At 37.2% G+C, this 12,314-nt stretch overlaps 1 protein-coding gene across 1 annotated transcript; it reads right to left on the minus strand.

Moving 5' to 3' along the window:
* Positions 1-236: 236 nt before the first annotated feature.
* On the minus strand, positions 237-7,013 carry LOC130740315 (uncharacterized). Its single transcript, XM_057592874.1, has 7 exons — positions 3,960-7,013; positions 1,991-2,008; positions 1,387-1,575; positions 1,218-1,252; positions 754-869; positions 365-427; positions 237-253 (listed from the first exon to the last, which is right to left on the minus strand). The coding sequence occupies exons 1-7, from the start codon at positions 7,011-7,013 to the stop codon at positions 237-239; spliced, it is 3,492 nt and encodes a 1,163-aa protein (XP_057448857.1).
* Between the last annotated feature and the right edge of the window lie 5,301 nt (positions 7,014-12,314).

Raw genomic sequence — 12,314 nt, forward strand, 5'->3', positions numbered from 1 at the left:
AATTGGGAAAAATATACTTAAATATACGAAAATTTATTTTTCTATTAGGTTTAACATGATAGTATTTACCCTTGCAATTTGTATAAAAATTAAAGTAGACTATATTATTATGTTGTGCAAATTTAACATGAAACAATATTTTAAACCAGTGAAAACTTATTACAAATTATTTGTATATTACTTTTTATGTGAAATAATTTTCGTTCAAATTGTTTCTCGCTAGTGAAACCATAGGCTTAAATGTCACTCCATTCTGCATTAGGATTCCACACAACAAAACATTATAAAAAGGTATGGAATGGATGACAAAACTCTCTATAGTGAATCTGATGAACAAAAATTGCAAGTATAGATAAACACATACCCTTTAGACTTTCAACTAAATACATGCTCCAATCATTTTCCCCTTCAAGATCCTTTTCACCAACTACATAGGGAAGAATATAAGAATAAAGATAAGTGAGAAATAGAAAACTAAATCAACAAACATAGTGTTTTTACCCGTGCGCTACACGGTGGAGATTGATATTATAATTTAGAAATCAATCAATATTTTGATTATGAAAAAGTTGAGATATTAAGAATGAAGATATTTTAAAAATATAAATTGTGAAACTCAATTATAGTGTTTTGTACAAATACACTTATTTAACAAATATAAAGATTTAAAAAATAAAATAAATCAATTGGTAAAAACTTCATTTACGCACATGTGAGGTACAAAAAAATTCTAATATCTCAGCTATGAAGTACAGAATCTTCGAGATTTGATAACCATATCTCCCAGATGCCAGATGAAAAATGTCCAACATAGAAATATCTGAATCTGGAAAGGAGAGTCAGCTTTCTCATAGTTTCTTGCAAGAAACCTGCCAATAAAATCAGACACAACCACCACACAAAAATGAGAACCCCCTTACGAACTAAATACTCAATATTGTGCATCTGTAAGTAATTCAAAACTAAAAAGGTGCATGATTCATGAACCCCAATATATGAAATGTAAATCGAAACATATAGCTTAGTTAAAGGTGAAAAATGGTTCTCACCAATCATTTAACCAATAATAAAATTGGAACAAGGTCTCATTTGCTGACCCCAATAATTGCATTAAATAAAAGAGTCTCAAATCTTTGGAAAGACTTTGCCTTTGATAGAGATTGAGGAAATGGAAATAGTTGAAAAGATTTGGGTAAATTTTGTAAGGAGAAACTTACCAATGCATCATTTCACCAAACTCACTTTTTTTCACCTAGCATTCAAACACAACATCAGCACAAACACCTGCACCAGCCTCAACAAAACTGATTAGAAGGTGTGAAAGTCTGGTAGAGAAATACTAATTAAGATAACCATAAAAATAAAGAGAAGTACCTAAAAGTTTGCCTCTCCACGCCTAGAAATAGTTTCTCCATTAGAAATTCTTAAACATAAAGATGAAAACAGAACGATTTCAATATGAAGTTCATCTTTCGTGGTCCGATCAATATTGTCACTCTCCACACCACAATCAGCTCCACCATACAAAGCAAGAGAAGAAAAAATAATTATAACCACATTGCTAGTCAAGGCACACTACAATTGTACTAATGAATATAGTCTTTAACGCTAATTCTTTTTGAACAACTAAATGCAAGAGAATTAGCATTAGACAAAGCTAACTATAGTTAGAAGTTGCATCAAAAGAATTTAGCTTTAAAATTTAGAATGTGCAACACAGCTTATAAACATGATAGCAAGGTACAAAATGAATCTAAAAAAATTAGGATACTAACCAATACAAAATGAACATAAAATCGTTCTAAAAAACTCAACAGATAGGTAGCTCGTTCTAGAACGAAACTAATTAAGACAAACAACCATATTGACAAATATACTAACTCACTTAGTTCTATAATAGAAAAACAGAAGCATAAATAGAAAACAAACATTACCAAAGTTATCATTAACTCAATCAGTGTATTCGCCCTATGTGGAGATTACTCTTAACCTGGGACCTTCCAGTAGTCTGCACCAATCATAGATGTAAAAGATTAAAATGATAAGATACTTAGCTAAAACCCCAACGTAGATTTGAATTGTATAAAGGAAAGAGTAGAGTAGTACTACCACCCTCACTGTATGTGGTTGTTATGAAAATAATTGAATAAACATTGCTTGGGTTCCATCTTAAAAACAGCATCCATGAAAATCAAATTGATCTATGCATTAACATTTTAGCAGTAAATCCTAGAAAAGAAGGCATGCTCATAGGCATGAATGAATCCGTATGAGAATGAAATGGAGGAAGGCTTGCAATATATAGTTGGGCCATTGAATTCATTTTGAAAGGAAGAGTCTTTGATTTCCAACGTTAGATTGCCAAGAGCGGACTGTTGTGCAACCTCTAATTCTTTTTGTTTTCGAAAAATTGGTTTCCCCAAAAAATTAGAAAACCAATCAAAAGCTCAGATTTGAAATTAAGAAGGTGATAAGAAACGGCAGTACCCAAAATGTTTTAAATAATGTGAATTTGAAATAGAGATAATTATAAATTATGATTGACGAAAAATTATGAGTGGAAATATGATAGTCTTAAAAATCACGCACAATTAATGGCGGCAGAATAGTAATTACACGCCATCTTATAAAGACAATCAGTGAAGTAGAAAAAAATTCAAAAGAAGCAACGTGATTGGCTCTTTCATGAAGTGGAAGATAAATGTTTTAAAAGCTGAGTTAAACAAAAAGATCTAATTGGCCATGAATGAGTTGGTCTTTATTATAGATTAAATCATGGTTGAAGTCTAAATCTAAATATCTAAATCTAAATACTACTCCCTCCGTCCCTAATTATAAGCTAACATTGAGACTTTTTTTGTGTCACTAAATATAAGCTAACCTTGCAAAAGTTAATATTTCTTTCCATATTCACCCTTGCATTTATTGGCAGTGGAGCACCACCATTAGTAGTACAATGATGAAAAAGTGTTATCATAAATAGGGGTAAACATAGAAAGTTGTACATTTTTTTTGAAAACCAATGCATCAATTAAGGCTTTCTTAATAAGTGTGATTTTTACAACTTTAGCTTATAATTAGAGACGGAGGGAGTAGTATGTAAAAGAGAACCTAGAAGATGACAAGTTTTGACACTTGGCATCCATTGGGAGATGTTTCAACTATTTTTCTAGGATTAAAAAAAATCAAAAAGAAATTAGTATTACTACTTTAGGAAACTTGGGAATGGCTCAATTGCTATTTGATGTATTATTCAAGGGTAAGCATGTAATAAGCCATGTAAATTATTTTATTTTTCGAAATATTTTTAACCTAATATTTGACTAACATTCATTATTCATTCACATTAATTATCCACTACCTATTTCTAAGTCAATCACTATTTAAGAACTTAAACCATTTAAAAAATCTAATCAAATATTTAATGTCACCACTAACCTTGCCAATCAGGTTTTAGCATATTAAAAAAAATTAAAAAATCTGATAATGTATGATTAATATTAGATGGTGCATTTTAATATTAGATGGTGCATTTTAATTGTTATCACATATTGTAGGTTGAACAGGCGTAATTAATATTAGTATTATCACTTATCTTTTTTTTTTTTGAGAATGAAAAATATATTGAAATAAAAGGAACCAGTACATGAGCAAATTACAAAGACAAAGCAATAGAAATAGCAAAGGAGAAAAAAAAAATAAACAGAAAGAAAAACAAAACGCTACAGAGAACAAAAGAGAGCGCAAAGACACATATCAGCTACGCCAGTAGCGGAAGACACAGTCCAGGAAGGAAACCAGCAAGCACAACATCAACACGAGCAGCGCTAGAAGAGAAGCTGACATAGACCTCAGGCTCTCAATGAGTTGGAACACCACCAGAGGGAATTGGACCGATTGCAGCCAGCTTTAGCCAAGGAATCCGCCGACTCATTTGCTTCCCTATAGATGTGGCTCACCTTGGAACATTTGGTTAGCTCCAGCAAGAAGTCTATTTGATTTAGTTCATTAAGGAGTTTCCATGGCCTATTTAAATTGGAGTTTATCCATCCTACCGCAGCAGTCGAATCACTCTCTATACTCACCTCATAAACCATGAATTCCTGGCAGAATTGTAGAGCTTTGAGGATAGCACGTACCTCAGCTTCGAAAGCCCAGCCAAAGCCTGAGTTGATAGAGAAATAGCCAAAGACCCTATTTTGATGATCTCTTAGAACTCCCCCCAAACCACTAGGTCCGGGATTACCTTGAGAAGCACCGTCAACATTAAATTTGAGAGTACTTAGCGTTGGAGGTTGCCAAGTTGTTGTCCTTACACTCACAACAGTCATTTTCATTCTTATATTGCAGAAATTTGCGTTAAATTGTTCAGTGTTATAAGGGCAGTCCTTCCATTTAGCTTTCACCCACCATCCAATTCGTATAACATGCATATCCCAAACTTCTTCTCTGTTGAAAGCTTTATCTCTGAATAACAAGTCGTTTCTTCCGACCCATAGGGACCAAACCAGAGAATAAGGGATTAATTTCCATAAGATAGGGTCTGAATTAACACAAAGGAAATCCCACTGTTTGGCTAAATCAACCAGGGAGTTTGGAGGTACCCAAGCAACGCCTTCTCTTTTTACTATGTCACTCCACATGCTCCAAGACAAAAAGCAGTGTAGGAAAAGGTGATCAGCAGTTTCAGGAGCTTGGGAGCATAGCGAGCAGAGGCCATTATCCTCCAAATAAACCCCACGACTCAGAAGATTTTGTTTGCAAGCTATCTTGTTGTAACACCCCTGCCAAAATAACAATCCCACCTTAGGTGGAACTATTTTCCTCAACTGAGATGGTAGTGCCCATTGTTCTCCTTCATTTACCTTGTCCTCGATCCACTTGCATAATCCTTTCACTGAGAATAACCCGGAGCTTTCAAAACACCAGCATATGTGGTCCCTGAATCCTCTCGAAGGAAAGTGACTATTTATAAGGTTGATGAAGGTGCTATGTATCTCCAATTCCCAATCAAAAAAATCTCTTTTGAGTGCTAGGTCCCAAGTCCATTTCCCTTGCACAAATATTCCCACTTCTGCCACCATGCTCAATTTATTCGAGCTCATGGAGAACAGCCGAGGAAATCTGTTTCGGAGTGGCATAATATCTACCCATGGATCTTCCCAGAATCTAGTATTTGATCCATCTCCAATGTTGACAATCAGTCCTTCTTTCAATCCTTTGGCTACCAAGGAGTCTTCATACAAAATGTTCACAATGTCTTGCATGAGAACGGACCAATTTTTTGCTTCCACCATAGCCACATGGAAGAACAGTAGCCTAGGGTCCAGCGCATATTTAGCAATGAGTAGTCTCCTCCACAAGCTTTTGTGTTCTACTCCAAAGCGCCAAGCCCATTTAAGTAAGAGAGCTTTGTTCTTCCACCCAATGAAACCAAGACCAAGACCCCCGTGTTCATGAGATTTGCAGATCAAGGACCACGGAATCCAAGCGATTTTTCTGCCATTCTCTTCCTTTCCCCAAAGGAAACTACGTAAGATTTTCTCCACTTCCCCTATGACCTTCATAGGTGCTTTGAATACAACCATTAAGAATAAAGGAACCGAGCAAAGGGCTGCCTTCATCAGCGTCAATCTACCGCTTAAAGAGATGAATTTTGAATTCCATGTCCGCCTTTTCCTTCTAAGTTTATCCCGCATTGGTTCCCAAAAAGAGATACGACGAGGATTCCCACCAAGGGGGGCACCAAGGTAGAGTAATGGCAATTGGCCAATATTCCACCCATAAAGACCAGCAATTCTTTCCACCTCTGATACTTCAACATTACACCCGATTAGAAATGTCTTCTGCAAATTCACTTTGAGTCCAGAAGCAAAGAGGAATGACAATAAGGCATTGCAAAGCAGATCTATTTGGTCCTCATCATTCTCACAAAACAGTAGCGTATCATCCGCAAACTGTAAGTGGTTCAAAGCTAGACCGGTTCCAATTCTCACACCACTAAAGAGAAATTCTCCTAAGAGTTGGTTCAACATGCAACAGAGTCTATTTGCACATAGATTGAACAAGAGGGGGGATAACGGGTCACCTTGTCGGAGCCCCTTTTCCATATCAAAGAAACTTGTAGATGAGCCATTTACCAGGATTGACAGAGTAGCCGTAGAGACACAAGTACGAATACAATTGATCCATCGCTCACCAAAGTTCATTTCCTTGAGGATATCGAGTAGGAAACCCCACTCCACATTATCATATGCTTTGGCGAAATCAAGTTTTAATAGAAATCCTCCGTCTTCTCTCTTTTTCAAGAGATCTACCACCTCATTAGCAATAAGGATGCAGTCAGAAATTTGTCGCCCGTGTGTGAAAGCAAATTGATTCTCTGAGACCAGCAAGGGGGCAACTCTCTGTAATCTCGATGCTAGCACCTTGGAGATCAATTTATAAACACTACCGATCAAACTGATTGGTCTGAAATCAGTGACAGCCGAGGGATTGTTATGTTTTGGAATTAGAGCTATGAAGGTAGCATTAAGGCCTTTTACTAACTTCCCCGTGCTATGGAAATCATCAAAGAATTTCACCACTTCACCCTTAACTAAGCTCCAGAACTGTTTGAAAAAATTCAAATTAAAACCGTCGGGTCCTGGTGCCCGATTCCCATCACAAGACTTCAGAACCTCCCAAATCTCCCCCTCTGTGAATCTGTTTTCCAGTCCAACCTTCTTCTCATGACTCAGCTTTGGAAGATTTGTGCATCTTATTTTCGGCCTTTGTCTGTTATCCCTAGTGAAGAAGGTTTGGAAGTGGCTGAAGATTGTTTCTTTGATCATATTAGGGTCCTCAACAGCTACCCCCCCAACAACTAAGTGAGATATCTGCTTCTTGGCCTTACGGATTTTGCACATAGAGTGAAAATAGGAAGTGTTTCTATCCCCTTCTCTAATCCATTTAACCCTGGCCTTTTTGTCTCCATCGGGCCTCTTCCTTTCTGAATTCTTGCCACAAACCATCGAGAATGTACAACCGTTTTTGTCTAAGTGTTGCATCTGCCCCTTCTGAGGATAGTCTGTCCATAGTCACCTGTAAATCCGTTTCTAGAGCGGTTATTTTTCCCTGTTAGCTGAGCCAGCATAGCCTCTCCATTCCTTTATTACTGCTTTCAGTCCTTTCAATTTTTGTTGTAGTACGAAAGCTGACCAACCCACTACTGTAGCGGAGCACCACCATTGTGACACCAATTGTTCAAATTCTTTGTCCAGGAGCCAATGATTATAGAACAAGAAAGGTTTGGGTCCAAAATTAATGGCCCCCAACGTTAGTATAATTGGTCGATGGTCGGATAATCCCCAATTTTCCACCGATTGGCATATTCCTTCGAATTTGTTTATGGCTTCTTCACTCACTAGCCACCTATCTAGGCGACTCCAAATTCCTCCCAAACGCGAGCTGTACCATGTATATTTGTCATTTTGCAATGGTAGATCAATAAGATTAGAGCCTGCTACAAATTCAGAAAAACAGTTCTCCACTCCTCCTTGATTACCAGTCCTTTCCCCTTCATTTAGGATAGCATTGAAATCCCCACCCAGAATAGTACAACAATTATTCACATTCAAGGCCTCAGCCAATAGATTGAAGAAATCATACCTTTCAATATCCACATTGGGGCTGTAGACATTAACAATGAAGAGCAACAGGGAATCTTGTTTTATTCGAGGAGCCGCAACTGCGGGAGGCAGAGCTCGTGGAGGCAGAGCTCGTGGAGGCAGACCCCGTGGAGGCGGAGCCCGTGGAGGCAGAGCTCGTGGAGAGGGTGATCTTGGAGAGGGTGCTCGTGGAGGTAGAGCTCGTGGACCCAGAGGTCGTAGGGGGCGGGGTCGGGGAGAGTGATTTTATTACTCTTGTTATGTGGGATCCATTGTTATGTATATGTTAGGACTCTTTATGTTATGTTATGACTCTTGCCTCTTTTTATTTACATGTGTTCTATTTTTAGTCTTAATATTATGACTCTTATAATGAAAAAAACAGTAACAACGACAACATAAATAATCCAAAGCATGTAATAATCCATGACAATAAGTTAAACGGTTACACAACCAAATTAAACATAAGCAACACGGAGAACAAAATTATTCCTCTGTGATATCGATGAAGTCATGGGGTCCGCAATCTTTTGGAAATACCTTGACTAGGTTGAGCAATGTTATATTAAGATAACAAACAGTTCCTCTAGGTGCAAACACAGCAACCTGCAAGTAAATTGCATACTTTAATCAAACCATGCTTAATCAAACCATGCTTACCAATTCAGCCCACTTGTCAATAACCTCTTGAGCAAAATCATTCGTGCCAACATACTCTTTGCACTTTGCCAAAACACACTTGTTGATGTGCCACAAGCATAGTAAATGGGTAGTGGTGAGAAGGCTTTGTGAAGCAACACTCAATAAGGTAAGATCTCTGTCCGTCACAATCACTCTAGGCAACCTGGATTGGTCGGAAATCAGAGACTTCATACACTCCAGTGCCCAAATGTAGTCATCTGTGGTCTCACTGCCAATGTAACAGAATGCTATTGAGTATGTTTTATCCGTGGAGGTCAGGCCAACAATCTCGAGCAAGGGTAGTTTGTATTTGCTGGTCTTGTATGTGCAATCCATGATCACTACATATGGGAATGTGTTGAAAAGTTTGACGGCATTCGGATGAGCCCAAAATATATCTCTAATCACTTCCGATCCGGGTTCATTTCTTTCGAAGTGAACATACTTCTCACCGTCCAACTTCTTCAGCAAGTATTACATCTCTGTCAGTGACCCACGAACGGATTGTCTGAACCGCTTGCAAACACCATAAATTTGTTGGATGGTAGTCAAGTTTGAAGGATCTTTTTCCTTCAAGGACGCCAAGATCTTTCTAGGTGGAACCCAATCTTAGCCTGATTTATCACGTCCTCCTTCGCCTCACTATTCAGTCGACCAACGTAATTGTGGCCAAGTAGTGACTCAGCTGCGAGATGGATGTGTCTACCGTACATCACCTTCAACCACCAACCTTTACCATCTTTCGTACGTCGTCCTTTTAGCCTAAAAGGACAACCTGTCTTTTGTGTTGACGTTCCTTCAACAAGATCAGGATCTCTGTAGGGAATATACACACTATGCTTCTCACACCCCAGGATGACATATTCTTTTCTTCCCTTCACACCACTATCAGACTTTGTTGGCACCAAAACAAAATTATTTGCCATAGAAATGTCGCGAACCCATTTCATAAGATCATCTTTCAAAGGGAAACGCTGTTTCAGGATAAACAAGGCATAAGGCATAAAACAAGGCATAAACAAAGCATAAACAAAACATGAAAAAATTTGTGCAATGAGTACCTGATTAGTCTGATACAAATGAGAGACATCTATAGTTATAATCGGAGGTTCAACTGGTGATGGTTGCTCCTCTGGATTATCATTTTCCAATCCAGCAGCATGTATGAATTGTGATTCACCAAAAAGTAAGGAATCTGTCATCCCTGGAACCCAAACGGTAAATCAATATCTGACACATTAACGACAAATCAAAATCCGAGCCTATAACAGAATATCATAATCCGACACATTAATGGCAAATCATTTACCGATATAGTTCACGATACAGCAGCCTAAATTACCAACTTAACTAACTAAACTAACTACTTAAACTAACAACTAACTACTTAAACTAACTATAAATAAAGTACCAAAAGCTAACAACACTTACCAGAAGTTTAAAGCTTTCCCTTGGTGGTGGTGGTGTTGGTGGTGGTGGTGGTGGAAATGTGGAGATGGTGGTGGTGGTGGGAAGGTGAAATGTGAGGGAGGAGTGGAGTAATGGTAGAATAAGGTTGTGTGGGCGAGTTATGGGGGGCTGGTGGGGGGTTGTTCATGGAGGAGTAACGGTAGAGGGGTTGGTGGAGGGAGGAGTAATGGTGAAAAGGTGATCAAACTGGCAGAAATGAAAACGGTAAATGATTTACCGAGATCATAATACAATCGGTGAATGATTAACCGATATTGTTCTTCGTGTTCTGGGTAATGGTGTGAAGGTGTTCATACTGATGAACAATAACGGTTAATGTTTTACCGATTCGTATTTTGATATCGGTAAATCATTTACCGATGGGTACTTTTGGGATAAAAAAAAAGGGTGGGGCGCATAGCCTAAAGGGTGGGGCGCCAAACTCAAATCCCAAGTGAAGGTAATGGTTCCATGGTTGGAGAAGAAGAAGAACATGTTGATGATGGGGTGCTGCCATGGTGGAGAGGAAAACGTTGATGATGAGAGGAATGAGAAGACATGGGGCTAGTTCCATCGAGAGAGAGGGAGGCACGATGGTGGTGGGAAGAAAATAGAAAAGGTATGTGTGTTGCTGCTTTTGGAGAATAATAGAAGAAGAAGAAGTAGTAAGAAGAGGTGAAGAAAACATGATATATATAGAAGAAGTAGGAAGTGGGTCTGCAGAAGAAGAAGGAAGGGAAAATGAAAAAGTGTAATGAGAGAGAGAGATGTCGACAGAGTGAGTGAGGGAGGATAAGGATGGTTAGATATTTGGGAAAGATATTTTGTAAACTGATATAAATTGATTTAGACACTGAAGAATTTAGCTCATAGAGTTAAGAGAAAAATATGTAATGGATATATAACTATACTAAAAATTATGAGGAACTTTATGAAATAGTAAAATATAAATTATGATCACTTTGAACAAATTAAAATGATCCATGAACCAAGAAATGAGTAGAAATTAAGCTAAAGAATAATTGTTAGATAATTAGAACAAATATGACGTTGTCATATTATACAATTAAGCTAAATATCATTCCATAAAAGGTCGATACTTGCTCTGGGTTCTTTTTAAATGAGAAAACGACTTGAACGCAGTCTGCTTTAAAATATGCTGCAAAACTACTTTTTGCAATTAACGTCGGATAGAGAAACTTCCTTCTGAAGAAAGATTGGAAACATCGAAAGAAATCGGTTCATGCGTGTGGAATCTTCTTTTGAAGCTCCGAATAGAAAAAGTCTTCATCGACAATTGATTTTAAGGTTCTTGAACTATCAGGGATTCAGTTTCGGCAAACTTACGAGAATTAGAATCGGACGTTCGTACATTCCAGGGTTTCGTGTCGAAACACTTGTCATGGAAAGGAATAAGAAAAATTCATATATTCCTCCGAATGATTTTTGAATTTCGTTTCTACAGTGCTTTAAGAGCGGATTAGCCATTCACTAACGCTTTCGCCCTAAGGCGGAAGTGAATATGGCTCGTGCTATAACCTACCATGACTATAGTACTATTCTTAGTCATTTCTTAAACTTTCTTCTTCATTAATTCATTAAAATTAGTGAACACTCGTTTAGGTTTCCTCTCACGCTTACACTGTAACCAAGGCATGAGTCGGAAATTAATTAATTATCCTAATCTAAAAATGTGGGTCTTACTGCTAACCTACATAAGATATTTATAATTTAAGATATAAAAGTAAGTTCACAATTATCGAGCATCAATTCAAATAATAATTGAAAGTTGAGGTGAAATAATTATCTTTACCATATATCTTACGTTAATGATAAACCATTTTCTATCATCAATTCATTCAAATAAAAATTACCAAAAAGTAGCAAATTCAGTCTAGTCCGGTCCAATATCCGGTTCAAGAAAAGCAGGAATTCGACATGAACATGAATGAATTTTTTTGGTATGCCCATGAATATTATAAAAGGGCACAAGGGGTGCCACCCAATTACAAAGTAACAATGAAAAACAAATGCTCTGTTTGGATGCAGAGGTGAAAATGAGTGGATGAAATATAAGAGGAGAGAATATAAGTGGAAAATAAGTTGATTTTGGAGTTGTTTGGATTAAGAGAAAAAGACCGGATAAATGGAGAGAGAAAGTGAAAAAATAAGAGTAGTTAAACATTACTAATTTACCATTATACCCTATTTAGATATTTTATTTATAAAAAGATATTAGATATTATAATTTAGGTCGGAAAGATAAATTGCACTCGTCAGTAATCGATCGCTGGACCTCCCCTACCCAACTTATATGTCCCTCAGTTTCTACGAGCTATCCTACGAGAACAGTATATTTACCTTAATTAAATATAATAAATTAAAAAAGTTTAGTTTTTAAAATATATCTTAATTTTCACAGCTTGTTAAATTTTTTGAAAACATTAAACTTTATATATTGTTTTGGTAAAGAAATCCCTCGCCCTCTGTTTTCCTTGCCTTCCCAAACACATGTGAAATGCATTTTCCAGTCCT

This window comes from Lotus japonicus, chromosome 1, assembly GCF_012489685.1.
Source record: "Lotus japonicus ecotype B-129 chromosome 1, LjGifu_v1.2".
In the NCBI taxonomy this organism is placed as follows: Eukaryota; Viridiplantae; Streptophyta; class Magnoliopsida; order Fabales; family Fabaceae; genus Lotus; species Lotus japonicus.

Coding starts and splice junctions, on each gene's coding strand:
- LOC130740315 (XM_057592874.1), bottom strand. CDS start 7,013: ATGGTTTGTGGCAAGAATTCAGAAAGGAAGAGGCCCGATGGAGACAAA. Junction 1,253..1,386: donor CTATTTCTAGGCGTGGAGAG/GCAAACTTTTAG, acceptor TTTGAATGCTAG/GTGAAAAAAAGTGAGTTTGG. Junction 428..753: donor TATCAAATCTCGAAGATTCT/GTACTTCATAGC, acceptor TTCCCTATGTAG/TTGGTGAAAAGGATCTTGAA.